The following is a 23,881-nucleotide window of genomic DNA, read 5'->3' as shown; positions in this document are numbered from 1 at the left end:
CCCTAGCATAATGCTTTGTTGCAAGCCTGGAATATGTGTGTGAATAGTATTCAACTAGTAAATTAATTCCAAATTTTCTCTTTCTGTTTGGTTTTGTTCACTTTCAAAATGGTTAAAATGGAGGAGCTTTCCAGTGTTAAACAAGATTTAAAAATTTCTTTCTCCTATTCTCTATTCCCCCCCCTCCTCCATGCTCAATTTTATCTGGATTGGGTCACATAGTTCTCTCCTATGCTGTTTTTATTCTCCTCAGGCACACCCTTCTGTGTTGCTCTTGGTTCAGAATCTTCTTTTACCTCTATTGATCATGTGAACATGGACAGTACACTATAATTTCAAAGAGCTTTCTGGATTATGATACTGCTGTGCTAAGAGAAAAATACAGAAGTGACTCAGTAGATGCACTCATTATAAGGCTGAAGAGCAACCAAGTCCATTTCTGTTTAAAAGAAATTTAAAACTAAACAGATTTAAAAATATCTGTTCTCCAAGTCATAATTGATAGTGCTACTTTGCTGAGCACAATGTGGATGAAAATGATCCATGTAAGGTTCACCTCAGCAAAATCTTCACTGTGAGGTTTTTCTAAGAACAGATGAACTGCTTCTCTGAGAACTTGATACTTCTGACCTTTTTGTATTTTCTTGCCTCCCCCCTACCACCACGTGTGCTTTGTTACAGACTCAAATGAAAATGTAAGAAGGAGATTTTGAATAAAAATGTTCAGAATTGCCTCTGAAAACCCATGAACAAAGACACTCTTTGGCACTCTCCATATTATCAAAGCCCCATAACACCAACAATTCAGGCAAATAATGCTTTCTGGAGCAGTTAGGAAAGCTCAGTGAGAAGAATGAATCCTACAGGTTTAGTTTTCTTTGGGGATTTCACATGTACACAGAAGGCAACTCCATTGCACAGATCTGAATCTCCTGTCACAGACCACAGGTGCTCGTTCTCCCAGAGCAGGCACCTCTGCCCTAGGCTGGTGAGTGCACTCAGGTTGAAGGTGGACTTGAGAAAGGCATCTTGTGTGTTACACAGGCCAGTCCTTTCTTCCAGACTGCATGATGAGGTATTCACCAAAATTTATGGAGCAACTGTGCAAGGCAAGTGCTCCTGCTCTTGGTTTCCAGAAGTAAGAGCTGTGAAATGGTTGTGGAGCCTGCTGATCTGGAGGAAGTCTGGGGAGTCTCCTTCTGACGACTTGCAAGGAGCCAGTGCAGTCTGATTTGCTGTCTTAGGTATCTCAAGTTGAAAAGCAACCAAATCTGCTGCTTTGCAGGAATGTTTCTGTTGAAAGATGAGTTCCTGTCCAAGACTTTCTAAGAAAAGGATGGATGCTGTCCTCTGTAGCTAAGCAATGAAGGTAATTAGTAAGTCTATAAAGTTAAACCTGAACCAATTCTGTTCGTTCTCCATCTCAACGTGAAAGTCAAATACTTTCTGTTTCTGAACTGACAGATTTACATGATGGAAGAAATGTTAATGTCTAGAGGCTTATAAACCCCAGGCACCTAAAGAAGATGAACTCTGGAATAGTTTTTTTGTTTAAGAAATTAGAAGAAAGCAGACTGAAGGGGCTCTATCCAAACCAAAATTACAGGTTTTGAAATATTTGTAAGAAATAACCATCCCACCGCCTGGAGACTGCCTGGCAGTCTCAAACCCACGTTTGTGAGGGTGGGGGTAAGACATTGCTGCCTCCTCCTGTGAGGCCTGGCTATTAAAAGAGGCTTGGAACCACTAATGGAGACAACTTGGAAACATGGTAGGATATGTGGATTTGGATGATGAAATGAAATAACCTTCCATAGTTATTTCTGACCCTTATTGTACAGTACTTCACATACACTCTAGGTTTTAATAAAGGAAGGTGAGTTTTTCCTGCTCTTAATAAAATTGTAGACATTTCCTCATAAAAATAAAAAACAACAAAGCAAACAGAACAGTTTTATTGTCATACAGTGAAGTAATTATCTTTAATTTTCTATAGGGCTGGCCTTTGCTATTTTATCTTCAGTCCATCCAGTTTTTGGTTTATATGGATCTTTTTTCCCTGTCATTATTTATGCCATATTTGGAATGGGACGTCATGTTGCAACAGGTAAGTGTCTGTCTGCTAAAGTCATTTTCAAAAATAAAGAACCGCATACTGAAATTTATTTTTGTTTAAAGGTCAATGGAAGGACAAATATCTATCATTAAACAGAAATAAGATGTTTTTGTGCTTCTCTTTACAACCATTTTTTGTCAGTTTAAGTACTTTAAAGAGCCTCATTAAGAATATACTGGAGTTACTCCTGCCATTATAATTTAATATTGCCCTAACACTTCCTTTGTAAATGTAATTTAGTAAGAGCTTTGTATTTTAAGTTTGCTTTAGAAATCTGCTTCAGGCTAAGAGTTTAACACAGGGCTCTGCCAACAAGATGTATGTAAATGGAAATGAAAAAGTTCGACTGCCTCTTAAACCACAGAAAAGACACATTACTTCTCACCTGTCTAAAACACAAATCCTGCATTTCTCAGGAAAAGAAAAACAAAAATGACCTTCTGAGCCCATTACCTGCTATTGCATTGACTCTCCCAATAAGGACTCTTACCTCTTGCAGAGCAGTTGGGCAGACAGTGAAAGATGCTGCCTGGCTACTCTGCTGGTAGTTGTGAGTTACTTGCTTACCCTCAGCAGAGCCTCACCAGCTGAAGAATTGAATGGCTTTGTGCACCTAATAGGTTGATGAATGCTCTGTTTCTGAGCCCAAAGAAATCAAAATTATAGAGGGCAGCTGGAAATAATACTCATTAGATTGAACCACAAATCCTTTACTGTGCAGAAGTGGGCACTTGATGGCCCCTGAAGTTTGCAAGAAGGGTGAGATGGGCCCAGCAGCCACACACAGCATGGCTGGGTAAAGGGAAGCAGCCCCTGGGGCTGCCAGAAGATTTAAGCAGGGAGGGGTATCTCTTCCTTGAAGAGGAGAAAATCTCCTGAAAGGACAAAGGATGGTTCTGGGTAATTGCACTCAAAATGAACTTCGCAGAGTCTGATTGCACACATGTATGCGTGTTCTACTAAGAAGTTAGCAACACATTTTGAGCACCCTTTTTGATCAAAAGTACTTGGTTGCATTATTAAAAAATACAAATCTGAACAGCTGTAAATTGGCTTAGAGAAAAAGGAAAGTTGAAAGTTTGTTTTCCCTAGATGTACAGAGAGTATTTGAGCCTTTTGATGTCCAAAAAGGATCTGTAGATGTGTTAGTATCCTAATGTTGTAATGACTGTATTCAACTCATGTCAAAAGGGAAGCATTCCAAGAAAAGGTGGAAATTTAGAATCTGGAAAATAAATTTTACTCCTGAATACAGATAGATTAAAACTTTAGCCTATATTAAAAAGCTGTTTCAAAGCAAAAAAAAAATTAGAAATGTATTGTCAGAAGTTTGTTGGTGTATGATTATTAGGAAGACAAGAATCTATTATGTGTAGGAAAGATGGGTAAGCTCCTGGCTGCCATAAATTCTAGTAATGAAAACAGTTGATAAAATAGGTAAGTATGCTGTTAAGTCTGATGTTTTATCCTTGGGAGGGAATAGTGTTCAGAGAATGCCTTGCTGAGTTAATGTCTGCAAATTTCTGCATGGTCCTTGGTGTGGAAATTCCACATTCCATTCATAATTCTATTTCAAAATTTAATCTCAATAAAAAAAAAAAGGCAACAAAAGAGTTTTCTTGCACATATGGATTTTTTTAAATTAATAAATTTGAGTGACATATATTGTTGATCTTTTCAGAAGAAAGGTCTCATGCACTTGTTCCCCCAGCCTGGGTTAAGGCATTGTGGTGAGTGTATAGGAGCCACACTGCCTGCCTCAGCTGCTCCATAATTCCTTATGGACTTTGGAGACAACCTCTTCACTTACCAGAATTTTCTGTAAGATCTGTGATGCTCTCCATATGTACACAGGCTGTAAAAGTGTTCTTTGTTAGTGAAGGCAGTCATGTTAGTATGAAATGGGAAATCCATCAATGGCCCTGTTCAGTTAACTTTTATTCACTTGAAATGCCTTTTCTTTGAAAAGGCTGATCTACTTGAAGAGATTTCGCACCTGAGCAACAAACACATACAGCTTTTCTTGACTTTTGTTAACATAATTGATTTTGAACCATTCTCTGAGACACTTTCATCTGCCATAAACAACACATACACATCTTTGATTTAGGATAAAATTTCATGTAAGCTGTTTTCAAATTTAATTTTATGCAAACAACTTACAACAATAGAATGGCCGGGTTTGGAATGAATCTTAAAGGTCTTCTAGTTCCAACCCCTCTGCCATGGTCAGGGACATCTTCCACTAGATCAAGTTGCTCAGAGTCCCATCCAACCTGGCCTTGAACACTTCCAGGGATGGGGCAAAAAAAGCTATGTATAATCAGACCCTATTGGAGAGGCGTTAATGTGACTTCTGTAAAGGAAAATCATACCTCACTACCTTCTAGACTACTGTATGAATGTCAACAAGTGCATGGAGAAGGGATATACTTTGAATATAAGATATCAGAATGGTCAAACAGCTACTGATAAGGCTCCACACCAAAGGTTACTAAAGAAATTAAGTTGTCCTTGTGATAGAAGAAAAGTCCTTTTATTAATTATTAGCAGGTTGAAAGATATGGAGCAAAAGGCTGGACCTCATGGTCACTTTTTGGGGTGGTGGAATCCCTGGTGGGTTCCTGAGGAATTCATGCTGTGAGCTTTACTCTCTGAAGGCCAAGGTGAGGGCAGGACTGTGTACACCAGGTCCTGCAGCAGTAGAAAAAGGGTGAGTTCAGAGAGAAATTGTTTTAGAAGACTTTTAAAGTATAGATTAAAGAAAACAGTACAGCAGATACTGAACTTCTGCAACCTGCTCTCAGACAGCATTGCAAAAGGAGACATTACAGGCAGGTTCAGACAAACCTTTGACAAATCAATGAATGCTAGTCCACAAACAAAATTAAAAAAAAGCCAGCTAAGGAAATACTTCACTAACACAACAGCTATGGATGCTGGCAAAAAGAGCAATGGCCCAGAGAAAATGGGCCAGGCTTGTGTGCTTTCCCCAGGTAACACATCTGACTATCACAGCTGGAGGCAGAGTACTGGGCAAGATGGGCCATTGTTCTGACATAGCAAGATACTCCTGTGCTCTAATAGATCTGCATGTTTATGTCTTTTAATGCTGAATTGTCATCCTCATTTATGTTTGTGTCATTAAATGGGCTTTATCTCTTTCAGCAAATAAATGTTTTTCTCATAATTTTCCTCCATATATTAGAGTGCTAGGTACTATTTAATGGGCTAGGTACTATATGTGTAGTGAGAATTAATTGCCCTAGACATTTGAATGGTGAACACTTGGGATTCTCAGACAAATAGCTGCTTGATCACATCCAGGGTGAGTTAAAAGCATTTCTGATAACTTGAAATAACTTGAATTAATTTAAAATTGTTGTATTTGAATGTCTTTTGTAAACCTGTCTTAACAAATGTGCTAAAAAAAGGATTTTCATTTAATTTGCCTGTATAAATGGTATTTTATGGGAAGAAATGTGTGTTACATGGAAAAATTACTTTAAAATTGTTCTTATGATGACAGGAATGTAAAAAATGCCACTTTTACTTATAATGGCCATTTTGAAAAAGAGATCATGAGTGATGAGTACAGACAGATATACAATTATTGATGACTAATGTGTGGCTTTTTTTACAGGAACTTTTGCTTTAACTTCCTTAATATCTGCCAATGCAGTTGAGCGTCTTGTTCCTTCAGTCAGAACTAATTTCACAGCAAACAATAATTCAGGAATTTTGTCAGAATTTGAAATGCAGAGGATTGGAGTTGCAGCAGCAGTTTCATTTCTAGGTGGAATCATTCAGGTTGGTGGTGATCCCATTTTCTGTATGCTACTGATGTACTGCCTTTTTTACAGCTATGACATTTATAAGAGTTTTTATACTTCTCTGAGAAAAACTAATGAAAACATCTGCTTCAATGGTCACAAATGATGAAATTAATGCACTTTAAGAATTTGCTATTCCTTTGTTGAGATGTAGTAATTATCTGTATACATTCTCTCAGTGTTTTACAATATGAAGCAAAACCACCTTCAGTCAGCTTTACCATAATACTCACTTGCAGTTGGTGTCCCTTTTCCTTCTTCAGAAACAAACATGAATCAGCTCCTGGTAAGCACTGGCATATTCCTGAGGCTTTCTGTTGCCCTTGGCTTGAAAAGCAATACAATATCCAATAATTAAAAACAGTAGGGAAAGTTTTAAATTCTCTTTAGATTCACACACCCATCATTAAAGTGAAATAGTAAAACAGATGTCTTCAAATGATTCTCTAAAGTTTATTTAAATGATCAGAGGTCTTTTAAATTTCTTCTTTTTTCCTATTCTGGCTAAAGGGGCCAGGTTTCTTCGTCCATTGCCAGTTGCTTAGGTTTTCAATGAAGGCTTCCCTCTCTCCTTGTAAATATTAAAATAGAAGTTATGTTCCAGCATGTGACATTGCAACACCTCCTAGGTAGCTGGGCTCCTGAAACAAACCCAGACCCCTCCACCTGGTGCTTTGGATCCCTCTCCCATGCAGAGGATGAGCAAAGGGGCCCAGAATGAGATCTTTGGTGGCCTACGTGCTTGGCAGGAGCTGGGGCGTGTACTCTTGTTAGTCAGTAGGAAATATCAAGAAACATTGTTATTTCTGTTGTGTTCTTATAATTCTTTTATTGGCTTATGATGAGAATTCTTTTATTGGATTATGAATTGGGGTAGGAGCATGAGGGACAGCCTACAGGCAGCAGAGCTGATGCAGATTGTGCCTGGCTGTGCCTGCATGTGCTGTTCCAATGTGCAGCCCAGCACTGGGTTGGAGGCCAGAGTAAAACACTTATTTCCTAAAGAAATGCCTTGAAGCTGCTAATATTGCAATATGCAGGTGAAAGTCCTGATCAAGGCTGAGATTAAACTTTGGCATCTTCCCAGGTGTTGTTAAGTGTGGGAATCTATGTCTCTCATCAAGATTCCAGTCTCCCAACTAACAGTTGCTGCAAACCCCCGATAAGCTGACAGGGCACATCTTGCTCTTAATGGGTAGCTGAATCAGCCACCTTCTTCTATTTATCAGATTAGATTAGAAATTAACTCGTGGCCTGAAATTAATGTGTGTTCTGGGACAAGATGAATAGTATGATGCGTTTTGAGGCAGCAGCTTTTCATTGAAGACATCCTGCAATACAAAAAGTTGGATTTTCTGTGTACTTGATATCTGGAATGGTGCTGCTCTGGGAAGGGAGTAGACCTGGGTTATGTTATCTAAATAAGACTTATGTTATCTAAAATAAGACTTTAATTTTTCTGAAAAACAGTCAAAATGCAGTTCTCTAATCAGCCACTAATTGCACAAAAACAACAGATGCTGTGACTAATCCCTACCTTGGGCATCTTTCAGACAAAGGATGAAAAGTCCTTGCCAAAACAGCTGTTTCTTTCTTGGAAAGAGTAGGTAAAGAGCTGTGCACCCTTGGCCTAAAAAGCAATTTGATGTTATTTTTCCAGTAGCCTGGCGAAGTACTCCAATCAGCAAGTAATGTTAAAATAAGAGAGAAAACATAAAAATTAGTGAGTAATGGAGGGAAGGTGGGGCAAGGGGGGAGCTGTTTTTGAGATGAACTGCTGTTGGCTAGCTTGTGTTTATTGCAGACCACAACTGTGCATTTGTGTGTGAGGCAAATTCTGAGCAGCCTCTGTGAATTTCAGTGTCATCTAGACATTAAATAAATTAGCACTATTTTCTTATCATAAGACAAGGATAGGTAGAGATTTTCACAATTCAAATTAGGGGCTTAGCTGCTTAAGTTTTTCTCCAAGTAATAAATTGCAGAGTCCTGAGCGACTTCTGAAATCTAATGTTTGAGGAAGAGTTCATAAAAGAGAAAGAATATTTAATTATATTAAGAGGCATTCTGATGAAGTTAAAATAGTATTAAAATAGAAAATAAGTAAACATAAAATAAAAACTGCCATTACCAAACCCATTTAATATAATGAATTCATTACTTCATTTTAAAAAGCAGAATGGAAGACATATGAATTTTTTTTATGTTTGTGTAGCTGCTACTCTATAAAAATAAACAGGGTGTGGAAAACAAATCAAACTAATAGAAATCTTCCCTGATATCAAATATTTTGGAGGTATTGATGAGGAGAGAAAATGATGGAACATAGCAGACATATATGGAGTAATTTTGTAATTAAAATTGGATGTTGCCTTTATAACTTTAAAAAAATCCTCATAAGAGTTTTTGGGTAAGATTTTTTCCCTATTAATATATGTGCAAGAATGCTTGCATAAATATATGTGCCTCTAAAATAATCTCAGCATACTAAAATGAAATTCAAGATTAAGATTTGCTGAATAAATAGAGGAAAGCTCCTTGCAGATCAAACTGAGGAAAAAATATCCTAGGAAAAACCTGAATTCTCTTAAGACCACAGTGTTATAGACTTCAGTTGGGCTATTCTTCTCTAGAGGAGAAATAGCTGCTTATTGCATTCCAGTCTTGTAACATTTTTTATGAGCAAGTTTTTCATCTACAGTATTTTAAAAACTAACTTGTAATTAGTTGCTGATATACAGTGTTGGATATAAAAATATTTCTGGTTTTCAGGAGAACAAATTTACACAGTCTATTATCAATTTTCTTAATAAAAAAGAAGCACATTTGAATAAGAAGGGCATTTTTTTAAGGCAATATTCTTGTCCAAATCTCTATTACCATGTAAGAAAAATGAAGCTGCAGTATTCGGTTACCCATAGCTCTGCATGAGGTAAAAACATGAGTCTATTATACAGTGATAGTCAGGGAAAAAGTTCATTTTTCTTTTATAGTGGAAATACCTTATTGCAGGCTCTTACTCTGTATTTTGAAAAATACAAGTTTTCAAAAGGGAGTTCGGATTCTCACAATTATGGTAAAGCATACTATGTGTTAGTACAGAAAGACCATAGAAAAGACTTTTTCAGGTCCTGGAAGGAGGAAGGTTCACTGTGCACACCATGAGAATCTACCAGGCACTCTCAAGACACCAGAACGAACATAGGAGCTGCAGCTCAAAGAACCAAAAGCTGGTGGTTTACCAGTCAGATGTCTATTGAAACAGGCCATGGAGATTTTAAACTGGCAACTCAGCTGAGCTGAACTGTGTCTGACTGCTGTCTCCAGAGGGTCCATAGAAGTCTTCACTTTTGCTCCCTTGGAATTGGGAGATGACCAATATAATGTACTAAATGAGAGGCTCACAGCCTGCGCTCCAAGAGATGCTCCCATGTCTGGCCTCATCTCCCTAGCCCATGCAGCAAATGATCAGAAAGGGCCCCACCACTTTGTCTGCTCTAACACTGGAAAACCCCTTCCAGAACAGTGGAGTGTTGAAGGGTTTAAAACTCACTCTCCAAAGCTGAATCTGTGCAGCAGGCAACACGATGTCAGTCTTCCAATTTCTGGGGACTGAAAGTTCGACATTAGTGATTTCCAAAGAGCTGTTAAGTGATAAAAATTTTTACTGGCCATGGAGTTAAATTGACTACATGTTGAATGGAATTCTAATAATAATAATAACAGACTGAGCATGTTGTCATGGGAAGAAAGTATTGAAAGTGGACAAGAACCAAAGGTTCTGAATAATGAACATAGAGGGCTTTGCTTTTTGCAATTGCTTACTTTTCTTCTCCTGGCTAAATTCCCATTCTCTTCTACTTGTCAGAGTAAACTTATGGAGCAGTAAAGACAGCTGCAACAAAGTCCCTTTGTATTGTCTCTCTTCCATTTTGAAATTTATTTATTTTTTCCATTTTTTTTTTTTTGGGAATCACACCTTCCCCCACTTCTGTCTAATCACTTCATTGTATACATTTTTTCTGTGGTCTTTTCTCCTTTACTGTGCATTAACTCAAGGCTGCCTTCCCTCACTTTATCTTATATTGCTTTTTCTTTTCTCTGAAAGGTCTTGATTTTATTTATATGAATTTATTCAAGAATTTATACCTTGTGAAAGCAAAATTCATCTCAAGAAACTTACTTCTTAATGAACTTTTTTACATGGTATTGTGTACTGGAAGTGCCACGCAAATAAGCAATAGCCAAGTGCCTTTCAAACCACTTTTATATTGTATATATTCCTTTCCTGAAATCTGCATTTATCCTCTAGGAACTAAGTTCTTAAAAATTAAAAATTCTAGATACAATTCTAAAATATATTAATTTTTTTTTCTTTTACAGGTTAAGAAAATCTCAGTATTATGATAAATAATAAAAGGAAAAAAATTTTGCTTGTTGTTGTTCCAGCGCTTTAGTGGCACTTTTCTCTGTAGTTTGTCTGCATCAGGGACAAAAAGAAACCATAAAATATACCAGAAAATAAAGTGGAAGACCTGCAAAAATGAGCATCACAACTAATAGCCAAAATAAAGCAGATTGTTAGACATTTCTTTAAGAATATTGAACTTTCTACACTTTGGTCAGTGTTACTGGGTGAAAGGTTTTATGACATAATGCAATATAATGTAATTGAGTGCTGTCAGCTTAGCTAAGTTTCAAATGGTGTTTATTCAAAATGCAGTGGCAGCCAAGCTTAAATGGCTCTTGCCCAGCATGGAGGGTTAATTGTAGAGTCAATCTGGGCCTGTGTAAATGCTAATAATAATTTAACTGTCAGGAAAATTCACATGCAAATAGATTTGGGAGGCTTGTTTCAAAACCTTTTCCTCCTCACGATCCAAGCAGTTTCTGTCCATTACTCATGTTGCAGGGACAACATGAAGTTCCCATATCAGCTTGTGCTAAAAATTACACCCTCCACCCAGAATGTTTCCTCTTCTGGTTGCTTCATTTTTAGATCCTCTCCATGGAAGATGTATGGGTGCCCATCATATTTATTTAGCTACCATATAAATAAAGAGTAGGATGTTCATGCTCATGAAGTACTGCCTTTGTCTCTGGAAGTCCTGAGCTGCCTTCTGCAGGAAGGAAAGGGCACCAAGTGTTGCTTGTTCAGTTGAGTGGCTACAGAAATTGTCTAACTGAAACCACAGCCATGGTGTGCATGTATTTTACATAGCCCACGGTTCCATGCAATCAATAAAAACTGTGTTTGAAATGTGTTCTTTTAGTTAGTACCTGTGAAGCATCCTCTTAAAATGCTGAAGATTAAACAAAAAAAAAAGTAAAAAACCAAAGTAGATCTGAGAGTGATGCTAAAATGTCTAAGCTCAGCAATCATTTTGCTGTAGATCACAATAATAACTTTCTCTGAAATGCTACTAGTAACTAATACTTCTCTGTGATATTATGTAGTATACAGAATTGTCTTTGTGGTTTTGATTCCATAGCTAAATAAACATCCATTTTCTTGGAAACTAAGCTATTACACAGTTAGAAATTTCACATTCAGACAATAGAAACCAATTTTAGAAAACAAACAAAAATTCCTAAGGGAAGGGAGAATTGAATTCTTATTGAACTTTGCTACTGTGAACAATGCTTTAAATATAGTAGTAGACACACTGTTAGAACAAACAGCTAAACAAAATATCTGAAATTAGTAATTATCAGTTTTAGGCCTGACTAACTAAATTACTACTCATTGAGGGTACACAGCAATTATCATTATTGGAGTCCAATCTTGAATGGCAATCAATGTTCCAATTGCTCATAGTAAAGAGCAATTTACATGCTATTAGTAGGAAGTAGAAGAAAAATCTCAGATTTAATCTCTCAAATGGAAGAGGATATTGCTCACTAGAGGTTTGTGGTTAATTAAAAGCCACTTATTTTGATATTTTTGTTTCTTTTGTACTATGCCCAAAGCTCTCTGCATACAGGTGAGTTTTATGGTGAGAACATGAATGGTGTTCAGGCATAAAGAAAGATAACATCTGAAAATAACAGTTTAAGCTTCAGAAAAAAAACCCCAAACAAACAAACAAAAAAACCCCAAAAACCCAAACAACAACAACAACAAAAAAAACCCCCAAAAAAAACAACAACAAAAAAACCCCCCAAAAAGCAAGGGAGACTGCGATATATTCGATATTTAGTATGGTAAACACAAAATGAACCTCTTAGAAAGTATTGTAACAAACAACTCTGTGCCAAGAGCATGCAACTTATCAGGGAGAAGAGCAGCAAATGCAAAAGACTGCAGAAGTTAGAAACTCCAAAACTCATTGTGAGGGGAGATAATGTCAATGTAACTTAATGTGGATCAGAAAAGCATGAAATGTTGTGTAAGCCACAGTAGCAGCTGTAGTCATGTAGCAACTTCGTTCAAAGAATTAAGAGTTATCAAATCTCATACTTTGGAGGGAAAGAATGTTCGAAGCACAGGATAAGGGGAGAAAACAGTTGAACACAATACCTAAAATAGTTACAGATCCTGCTGTAGTTTAAATTTCTGGATTAGGGGTCTCACCACAAGAGTCTCTATAGCACCTCATAAATTTGATACCTGTTGAAATTACTAATTTTGAGAATACTGATAGTGACATTATGGTAATCAGTAAGCTGGACCAAGATATGGCTCTGGGCCCATTTAGGCTGCATAGCAGTGGAACAAGTCTCAGAACCAGCCTCACTTTTTGAGTTTCTGTACTTGTAGTGTTCAGTTGATATTTTTATGGTGTTTATTGTGCTTACATATTTGAGCAGGAGAGAATATTTAGAGTTTCTCTGAGTCTGTTTTTATTACTAAACTAGTATTAGAGTCTGGTAAACTAGTGAGTAAAATAGTGCAGGTAAACCCACAGAACTTCAGTGGGTTCCATTTTCAGATTGATTTGTCTTCCAAAGGACTTTTGCTTTGTATCTTTAGCTCATTTATCTTATAACTTATTAAAAGGACTCTGACTCATTTTCCTATCACCAAGAAGCTGCTGATCCTCCTGCCTTTGCCTTTTAGGTAGTGATGTTCATGCTGCAGTTGGGCAGTGCCACTTTCTTGTTAACAGAACCTGTCATAAGTGCCATGACAACAGGAGCAGCTAGCCACGTCGTGACTTCGCAAGTGAAGTATCTGCTGGGAATGAAAATGCCATATATATCAGGACCACTGGCATTTTTTCATGTGAGTTCAGTGAAAGAGATGAGATTTACTTCATTAGATAAAATTTTATTATATGCACTATTTGTCTCTGTGGAAGAGTAGGGAATTTGTTATGCACATGTGTGAATGAACAGAAGATGAATCTTCATCTTGCTTTAACTGTTTGTAAGACGAGATTTGGAAAACCTGATAGAGAACTAGCAGGGATGGGTACAGTAATTAATTTAAACTATGTTTCTTAGGGTATCAATAATCCCTTTTATTATCCTGAGCCATTATACACTCATATAGGGAGGGTAATCTCTCTCTGGGTCAGCATGTGGAAGGAATATAAATTTAAACGTATTTTCTTCATATGCTGCTGAATGAAATCTGACCATTGTTGTGGTAAAAGGAAAATGACCCATGATTTGTGCATCTCCTAAAATTACTCTAGATATGTTATTTATTATTTTATGACACGATACTACTTTGCCATAAACACAGCAAGTGGACGGCTTGAAGGTAATTTTTATAAAATGCAAGCTGCATTTCATGCAGTATTGTTGCAAATGAGGGGTAAGGCTGCTTAAAGCATCACCATCAGGGATATTGGTAAAAAGCAGGTATGAGTTTAATATGAACTTATGGAAGTGTGACTTTAACAGAATTCAGTGACAAGGTTCATTCTCTTACTGCAAGGATGAAGTATTCATAGGGAAATTACATTAGTAACAATTTAGAATAGATTGCATGGAGACCGAGGATGAAAAAGGGTAGGGGCACAAAGGGTATGGACACAAAAAATAAGGTGTGCAAAAGGGTTTAACAGAAATTCATCACTGAGTAATTTAACATTTAATAAGTAATTCAATGGGAATTTTTATAAATATAACCGTGACTTAATTACAGTTTCATGATAACAACATTCACACCATAATAATTTCACATGCACACAGGTGGAGATATATGCATGTCTGTCTGTGAGTGTAAAGGTGCTTATCAAAAATTCCCCTCAGCTTCAGGGAAATACTCATGGCAAATGGCTGAGTGTTTCTCACCAGGCAGGGGTTGCACCTCGAGGAGTCTGGGTGCATGTGTGTGTGTGTGTTTATCAGCTCAGGGGTTGTACCTCGAGGAGTCTGGGTGCATGTGTGTGTGTGTCAGCCTAGGGGTTGCACCTCAAGGAGTCTGTGTGCAGGTGTGTGTGTGTGTGTGTATCAGCTCAGGGGTTGCACCTCAAGGAGTCTGGGTGCATGTGTGTGTGTGTGTATCAGCCCAGGGGTTGTACCTCGAGGAGTCTGGGTGCATGTGTGTGTGTGTGTGTGTGTATCAGCCCAGGGGTTGTACCTCAAGGAGTCTGTGTGCAGGTGTGTGTGTGTGTGTGTGTGTGTGTGTGTGTGTGTGTGTATCAGCTCAGGGGTTGTACCTCAAGGAGTCTGTGTGCAGGTGTGTGTGTGTGTGTATTAGCACAGGGGTTGCACCTCGAGGAGTCTGTGTACATGTGTGTGTGTGTGTGTGTGTGTGTGTATCAGCCCAGGGGCTGTACCTCGAGGAGTCTGGGTGCATGTGTGTGTGTGTGTGTGTGTGTGTGTCAGCACAGGGGTTGTACCTCAAGGAGTCTGTGTGCATGTGTGTGTGTGTGTGTGTGTGTGTGTGTATGTGTGTGTATCAGCACAGGGGTTGTACCTCGAGGAGTCTGGGTGCAGGTGTGTGTGTGTGTGTGTATCAGCACAGGGGTTGCACCTCGAGGAGTCTTGGTACAGGTGTGTGTGTGTGTATCAGCACAGGGGTTGTACCTCAAGGAGTCTGGGTGCAGGTGTGTGTGTGTGTGTGTATCAGCTCAGGGGTTGCACCTCAAGGAGTCTGGGTGCAGGTGTGTGCGTGTGTGTGTATCAGCCCAGGGGTTGTACCTCAAGGAGTCTGGGTGCATGTGTGTGTGTGTGTGTATCAGCTCAGGTCTCGCTGTGATGGTCTTTTGAGTATCGCAAACTTGAGGATTCCCAAGCTCTGAGACGTGCCCCACAGAGAAGGAGAGCTCAGAAGAGCTCAGAAGGCCTCACTTAGGACTGTTGTGTGCAGGGTCACAAGGTGATTTGCTTTAGTCATAGTTGGTTTCCAACCTGGCCATAACCCACGCTGGCAACTACCGGAGTTTCCAAAACATTTGGAAATTGTTTCCAAAATTTCGGCAACAATGGTGCTGTTCTACTTGGGCTCCAGCTGAGGCAGGGAATGTTCCAAGGCTGTCAGGGGATGACTGACCACCCTTTGTTCCCCACCTCAGCCCCACAGTGGGTGTTGCTGTTACAGCACCTGGTCTGCTCAGGGACACGTCCCCACCTGGCTGGTTTGGGCAGGGCCAGGAGGTGATGCCCCACCACCAGTGCCATGCTTACAGCCCTTGGAATGTACATATTTTTGGCCCATACCTTAAAGAGCAAAGCTGAATAATCTTATTACAGAGTCACAAACATATTCTTGATGGTAACTTATTCCAGCAAGCCCTGAGTTTCAGTGCTGTGAGCATAATCTTTTGGCATTATTAATGTTACAACAGTGCCTGTCAAAATGATATTTTGCTCATAATAAAACTGTATTTACTTGCTGAGGTGATATCTACATTGCACTGATAGTGAGACTTCATCTAGGCAGCCAATAAATTAGGACACCTTATTTAAAAGCACTGACTATGTCTTTGTACCCTACTATGTGCTTTATTTTTTCTTATTATTTGGAAAATTTGTTAATGTGAAATCTTGATTAGAAGATGTTGCTTTTTAGAATATTTTTTCATAGTCTTTTATAAATTTGATAGCTTTTCATATGGATAATACATTTCTTAAGTTTTTTGCAGGAACAATTCATTAATGAAAATTAGGAGCATGTAATAAGCACAAGTAATTTATCCATTTATCTTGTACAGATATACCTAAAAGTGTCATAGCTATTTTTATGAGTGATCAGTTGGCTTATTAGACTATTAAAAATGGTTCTTCTTTTTTTTCATTATTTAAAAACCTTTTCATAAATGATTCTTAATATAAAATGTGAAAAGTCTCCTTTTTGTGGCGTTTCCATGGAGACTATACTTACATATAGGAATATTGTCATCTTGTAGAGATGACTGGTGTTAAGTACTGCAGCCAAGGCATAATCAAAATACACATTATGAGCAATAATAAAGAACAGCAGTGATATGAAGAAATATTTCCACCTTGGTGTGCTGATGATATCATAAATGAGGTCATTCAAATGCTTTGAAAGAAATCTATTCCCTTATCCCTTGTATTTTTAATGCATTTGAAAAAAGTTCTTTGCCTTTCTCTTCTCTTTTGAAATCAAACCCCTTTGAAGATATTCCAGAGAAAAACTCCTGTTTTTTTTTAAGATACTGAATTGCTCTGTAAGTTGTGTGAAAGTAAATGACCAAAAAAAAATCTACTCTGTACAACTTGAAAGAATGATAAAAAAGGGGCAATTTTACTATTTAAATCTTTTAATATTTCTGGTGTCTGTTCAGACTTATGAATTGCCTTAAGAAGGTCCAATATCTCAATATCTCTGTCAAAATACCAGAGCTAGACTTAAACAATATTTTTCTTCTGTGGTTGTAGTTTCATGTGAAAATTATATTAATTAGATATAAGGTATTTTGCGCATGTATCTAGAGAGTGAAAGGCAACTTTGGCGTGTCTCTCTGGACACATTTTTCACTTCAAATTCTCAAAATCCAATGACTGGTGCTTTTGTTAAATTTTTTTTCTTTGTCCACTCCAAAACACCTCCCACTCACAAAACCAATTGCTTTGCCTCAGGCAGCCTTTGGGTTGGCAAAGCAAGAATAAGAATGTTTAATAAAGTGTGATAGGAGAGTTGCAAGCATAGCAAGCCAGTGAAATGAATTCTTTATAGCATGTGAGATCATGGTTAAATACATAGGAAGGAACTTTGCATATGGAGAACAAATCTTGTACACTGGCCCTGAGCCTGTGGTATTTCTGTGTTTACACACAGGTTATGTAACAATAAATTTTGTTTTCCCTGTACATAGCTTGTCACATTTCAATTGAACTCCATAGTGCAGCATTAGCTGGTATTTTGCAAATTGAAAAGGAAAAGTGAAGGTGAAGAAGAAAAACAATGAGGGAATAATGCATGTGAGATCTAACTTTACAAGGGAAAAGTGTCATCAAGTTTTACTCAGCATCTGAAAATGAAAGAACATACTTGTACTTGCCCCTTATTTGTGTATAGATATATTTCTCTTTCCACATGTTTCTGAGAAAATAAAACACTGCAAAATGAGCTGTAATGTAAGAAACTTGCTTTGCAAAATGGGGTCTTCTGTGGCTGTGTTGCAAAATCCTAGTGTGGTTTTGCTGCAAATCTGAAAAAAAAAAAACCCCAAACATTCGCATTCTGCTATCAGTTCTTTCTTTTCACCCTTTTTTCCCCCAGCTATCTCTACAGTTTACTGTATTTGCCTGTACATTTTCCCTCCAGTGTGACATATCTAAAAAATATCAGAATGAAATTTTTTTGAAAATGAAATTAATTACTCTTAAAAGGTATTGTCTTAAATTACATGTTCCTTTAATTCCTTTGTTTGCTTCAGCCTCTATACATATTTTAGAGCTAATTTTTTTGGGTTTCACGTAGGCATTAAAAAAAACAACTCAGAGCATTTCATTAATACATCCAAATACACACCCATTCTAGAATATAAATCATTCCAATGTTCAATATCACCTCAAAACTGATGGTTTCCCATGAGAAAAGGAACATTCAGTGTCAATATATATATGTGCAAAGCTCAAATAGGTTTTGTTTCACTTAGGTCAAAATTTGCATTGATTAGAAAAAAGGCCACTGATTGCTCATAATATTCTTACATAGGTTCTATTAAGAATATTTACACAAAACTAGCAATGAAACTAAAAACACAAGAGACAAACAGCTCGATTAATATATCATTGCTGATTTTTAAAATATTTTAAATTATAGAATGAAAAAGATTTAAAAAAATATTTTAAATTATATAATGACAAAGATTGCTTCATACACTGCAATATCAAGATAAATTCTGCTGCATAATTTCCAAATTACATTTCTGATTAAAATATTTGTAAATACTTCTTTTGAATCAGATGCCAATGCTGTTGGAAGCTTGAGGTTTATGTATTTAGATTAGGATTTATAGTTTGATCTTGGATGAGTACAAGAATACAGACAGAATACAATGTAAAATGTACAGTTTAAAGAGATGTCTGTGGTATGTAATTACATTCCTGCTAAGAGCCACATGCTCTTTCTTTCTCTTGAAAGGGTCTCCTCATTTCACTGGTCATACCATGAATTGAGTGGTTTTAGGTTTTCAGAAAAGGGTTACCCAGGAACCAACTAGTCAGAAGAGTGGAAGCTCCTTAGTCTAATGCAGTAATTAATTTAATACTAATGCATTACTGCCAGAATTGTTTTGGTGTGCTACAGACGCTTTGGGGATAGGGCTGTTTGGGCTACTGAATTTGAATGGGCTACAGAGTATTTATTGGTAGTTCCATTATTTTTCATTTATTGGCTGATGTAGACTGCATACAGAAGGGTATGACTTCAAAGAAACACCAAAGGATGTACTAGGCAGTTCATATAAAGATTTTGTTGCAAAATCTGAAAAACCTATGGCAGAGGTTTACAAGATTTGGCCATATATTTTTAAAATTAAATGGAAATGCCTTTTTTATTCAATTTGAAAGACAAAAATTCTTGAAGCCTGTGTATATTTCTTCACTAAAATTTTATTTATTCACTCAGTATTTTGTCTCACTTTGTCCCGGAAAATTAGATTTGATGCCATGAATACAGATAGCTAATGCTGACACTTTAATAGCCAGCATTCATTTCAAAATAAATCCCATCTTTCTGACTTCAGCAAGTAGGAATCAAACAATTTCTTCCCTTTTCTTGCCTCTTCATTTTAGATCTAGCTCAGTCTTTGGTGAGTTCGTGGGCTCAGTTTTCAGATTGCCTCCTTTTGTGTTAATTAATCACAGCTTCTGTTTGGGCACAGAGCCAAGTCCTGTGTCCTCTTGAAAATGCATTCTTGGAAAATTATGGGTACAGATCTAGTCCCAAGCCACTCAAGACACAATCCACATATTTTCTGATTACAGTGGGGCAATATGTGGCTAAAAACTGTGGTTTAATTGCCATTCTTCAGATTTGAGACATATCTAGATCATATTACTTAACAAGTTGACTTTAAAATATTTTCCTGGTTTCTGAGAAATGTTTGTACTGGGTAATATTGTGCATCCTTTATTGAAACTCCAAGGGCTACATTGGCTCTTTATGAGGAAAGTTACCTTTCTAAAACCATATTTAGGTTGGGTTTTTTTCTTAAACCATATTTAAGTTGGGTTTTTTTCCCTTTCTAGATTATGAAAATATCTTCAGAGAGAAAAAAATCAGGAAATCATTTCAATTGACTCATTCTTCAATATGAGCATCACTTCTTTAATGAGTGACAGAATCAGAACAGTAGAAATAAATTCTATCATCATATTGACTACCTTTCTGCTAAAACAGAGTTCTTTCCTAAGATAATTTTTCTAGTATTTTTCCCTGTCCAATATAAATTTATGAATTTGACCTCCAAACTGTCAAAACTTGTTAGCATTTTACATGTATTTGAGAATAAGTTCTCTGGAGCAGAAAATTATTAATCTTTATTTTGACAAAACTACAAGTGTCACTTTTGATTTAGTTTAGTGGTCGTCTTAGTCATTGCCAGAGAAAACACCTACTTTTTAGTACTGCTATTATTATTTCAAGCTTCACTTGCTTTATTTTATTATCCTTTATGTTGGGGTTTAAAAAAAAAATTATTTGTGATGGTGTCTAAATCTACATCCTAATCTTCCCTTCTGTTCTCTCCATGGTTTATATTTCAGTATGCACAATAGTTCCCAGAATTTAAATGCAGAACTCAAGGGACTGAGCCTATCTTGTTTTTTCTCTTACAGCTTTAGTAAACATGTGTATTGTATCCATTTTTATGGCTTGCTGTTCTTTCAGGCAATATTGCTTTTCTTCATGAGGTCCAAAATTAAATTGTGATGAGATCTCATGATTTCTTTATCAGGATAGATGGTCTCTCTAACTTTCTTCACCCCTTCTTTTACAGCAAACTTGTAATTTTTTCATTGCTTTCTGTTAATGTACTACCATACTGAATTATGCCTTATTTCCTGAACCCACAAATTCAGTACACAGCAAAAATTACAGTTCACTGTGTCATCTGTACTGGTGCAAAGGGAACTGCATTGTCCTGAGCCTGTTACTTACAAGATGGTATTAATCACCCAAGAGCTCTGTTTCTCCTCACCATTGGTCATTCTGTTCCTGTTCTGTATTTCTGTTCTGCATGTTCCTTATAATTCAGCAGCATATTTCCTTTATTCATCACAGATCCAACCACATTTTTCTAACCTGTTTTACAGCTGATTGCAGCACATATTAACTGCTGAAAAACTGAGCTCCATAGCTCTGGCCTGGTGTCCTCTTTCCCTCTTAACTCTGCAGTGAGTGGAAAAGGAACAAACAGGGCTAAGCAGATAACTTCAGTTGTTTAAATAACCAGTAGCATATGTATGCAAGCTTGGCAACTATTTAGTGTGTGCAGCACCTGGACCTGACCAAAGCATGCTCCATGGAGCACTGTGTAAGGAGCAAGGGCAACCAAAGGGGGGGCTGAGGATGCCCTGCTGAAATTACTCTGGGAAAAAGTTACCCTGGAAAAATGACCCAGAGGCTGCAGAGGATGCCCTAAAGGGGATGCTCATCTTGAAGGTTCCTGTTGCATCTCTTCCCATCCAGCCACTACTACATTTTTCTTTCCCTTTTCTTTTTTTCTCTCCTTCTCTTTTCTCCTCTTTTCTGTCTTTTCTTTTTCTTTTTCAGAAATAACTTACTATACTAGCATTGGTGGATGTTAAATACTATGGCCACTACAAATAAACCTTTGTGCAAGAAACTTTTCTCAACATTTTTATGTGACACTCATTTACCTCACTGAACTTAATGAGACTGAAAAAGGAAACATATCACATTTATTTGAATTTTATAGCTTGCTTCTACTAATAGAAATTTGTAAATTAATATATACGAATATTAATTGCATTTCTTTTTAAGTTTTCAAAAGTCCATAAGAGTGGTAAATTGATGATTTTCTTCTTTGTAAAATCTAAAATACAGGCCAAAAACTTGTCCAATGACTCAGCTCCTGCAGTGTTGATTCAGGTCTCACTCATTATCTGTCTGAAGTTGTGAGAAGATGCCACGGCATGTGATCCAGAATATATTTTTTGATCTGTGATATTGTTATTTGCTGTTCACTGTAGATTTATGCCTATGTGTTTGAGAATATCAGATCAGTTCAATTGGAGGCATTACTTCTCTCCTTGCTGAGCATTGTGGTACTTGTTCTTGTTAAAGAACTGAATGAGAAATTTCACAGAAATATAAAAGTTGTTCTTCCCATCGATCTGCTTTTGGTAAGTACAAAATTATATATCAGGCTTTTTCTTACAAAGCTTTCAGTGGCTCAATCTGCTGAAGTTTACTGTGCTGTCTGTAGTTACCCACACCCACACCTGCCACTTATTAAACAGCTGATTTTCATGGCTGTAAGTTAATTGTAAAAACAGGAAACAGTTTGGCTTAATAATTAAGAAAGAAATTACATAAGCTCCCAATTTGTATAATATTTTTCATATGTTTACTACTTTTTACATAATCACAAGAACATAAAGCCTAGAATGTTAAAGAAGTTTCAAATAGAAAATAAAAAGTAACTGGCATATTGTATCTCCAAGCAAGTCTTGTGCTGGGTAGCTGTGCCTTAGATGTTGCTTGTGATTTATCTATAGCAAAGTTAAATAGCTATGCTATTGCTTTCTGTCAATTTACTAACATGTCTTCTTTTAACAGTTTTTAGTTTTCTTTTAAGTAAATTAAAATTAGCAGTTGCATTATAAACCCCTGCTTTAAGGATTAAGCTGTAGTCAAATGATCAGCACCAGATCACCATTAGAAAGTTTCTGTTTTTCTCTAAAGCTCTAAAAGAAAATGCAAAGTATGAAGGACAGCTCGTTTTCAGAGTGCATTACTGCAATTACTCTTCTGTTGCTGGAAACAAAAATATTTACAAAGGCAAAATACTGGAAAAGGAGGTAGTGTGGTCCTGGTCTCAGTGTTACCTTTTTAAAAATATTGGATAAAATGTACCAGCAAACTAAGGATTGCAGCCTGGAGCCCTGTTCTATTGGGAACAGTGTGTTCATCTCATTTGAAATACAGGAAATTAGATGGAATCTCCTCAGGGTCAAACTTTATACTCCCTCTGCAAGATTTCTACCTGCTAGAACATGAAAACAAGAGGCAGACACATCTTCTGCTGTGTTCTGTGCTGAAGTCAACACTGCTAGTCTGGATTAGATGTGCTCAAAGAACATCAGCTGGATCAGATTGTCAGGAACACCTAAATTATGAATTCATGCTTTAAGCTGCTTAGATGAATGGCAGTGCTCTGGGGCAGGTGCTGAACAGAGGGACTTTGAACACTGATTGCCAAGGATCCTGAGGCTTTATAGAGAGCCATACAAAGCTCTTTCATTAACACAGAATGTACAAACTGCACTATAGTCTCACACCACTATTGTGTCCAAATCTTAGCTTCTTTTGACTCTCACACATTTGCAAAAAAAAAAACCAAAACAAAAACAAAAAACAAAAAACAAACAAAAAAAACCAACAAAAAAAAAAACCCCACCATGATAATACTTTCCTGTCTTACTGGATTGATCTAAGGATAAATGTATGAACAGTGCCATATGCTTAGGTATGGCAATAATAGGGACCATGTCAGAAGCAACAGAAATGTAACATCTTTTTCTGTTTGAATCAATAGATAATTGCTACATCCATTGCTTGCTACTATGCTGATATGGAATACGTCTACGGGATAGAAGTTGTGGGAAATATTCCTAAAGGGTAATGTGGGTTTATTAGCTTGTGGTTTTTAAACACTTCTATTTCTGAGAACAGTCTCTGAAAAGGTCAAAGGAGTTTCTGAAATAAGAAATGGTAAAAATCGATTTTGTTTTTTTCTGTCTCCTGAAACACTCTCTTACAACTCAATCCCATGTTAACAAGTTATATGTGCATAGATATCATCAAAAAATGCATCCCTATGCATTTTCATAGCTTTTTATTGCTTTATGGAATAAAAAGTAGGTACTAAGTACTTTATGATGTATGACAGGATGGCAGGACGCTCTTTACGAGATTATTGCAACCTGCTTTTTGAGGGTTGGGTTGGGTTATTGTAGCAGAATATTCTCCACCCATATAGTAATTTTAGAAAATGCAGTTTCTGAGAAAATGTGAAAGATTTAATTATGCTTAATCTAGAAAAGAACATTTTTACTGTAGTTAATTATACACTTTCCTCCATGACCTTGAAAAGAAGGCAAAAAAATTTCAATATAATTTTCTAGAAAGAGAAATTAGATTAAATGTCAGAGAAAATGTTCACATGCTACAGGTTGGTATGGAAGAGCACAGCTGTTGTGTACACTCCTGCTTGGATATAGGAGGGTTTCTCTAAATTTCACAAAGTACGAGTCCAAGAGAGCATGAGTGCATGTGTGGCAGCTTGCAACGAAAGAGATGAAATAAGGGACATTT

At 37.0% G+C, this 23,881-nt stretch overlaps 1 protein-coding gene across 2 annotated transcripts in view; it reads left to right on the top strand.

Moving 5' to 3' along the window:
* The window catches only part of SLC26A7 (solute carrier family 26 member 7), a 70,386-nt gene that overhangs the window by 11,701 nt on the left and 34,804 nt on the right, over positions 1–23,881 (top strand). Inside the window, exons 2-6 of one of the 2 annotated variants that reach the window (XM_054642287.2) lie at positions 1,997–2,107; positions 5,760–5,926; positions 13,010–13,174; positions 21,535–21,687; positions 23,103–23,185. In XM_054642287.2, coding sequence (XP_054498262.2) covers positions 1,997–2,107; positions 5,760–5,926; positions 13,010–13,174; positions 21,535–21,687; positions 23,103–23,185 — 679 coding nt within the window. The remainder of the gene's footprint in view (positions 1–1,996; positions 2,108–5,759; positions 5,927–13,009; positions 13,175–21,534; positions 21,688–23,102; positions 23,186–23,881) is intronic. The other variant, XM_077188072.1, reaches the window with a different exon arrangement.

This window comes from Agelaius phoeniceus, chromosome 1, assembly GCF_051311805.1.
Source record: "Agelaius phoeniceus isolate bAgePho1 chromosome 1, bAgePho1.hap1, whole genome shotgun sequence".
Taxonomy (NCBI): Eukaryota; Metazoa; Chordata; class Aves; order Passeriformes; family Icteridae; genus Agelaius; species Agelaius phoeniceus.
The sequence above is the reverse complement of the archived record's forward strand: the minus strand, read 5'-3'. Positions and strand labels throughout refer to the sequence as shown.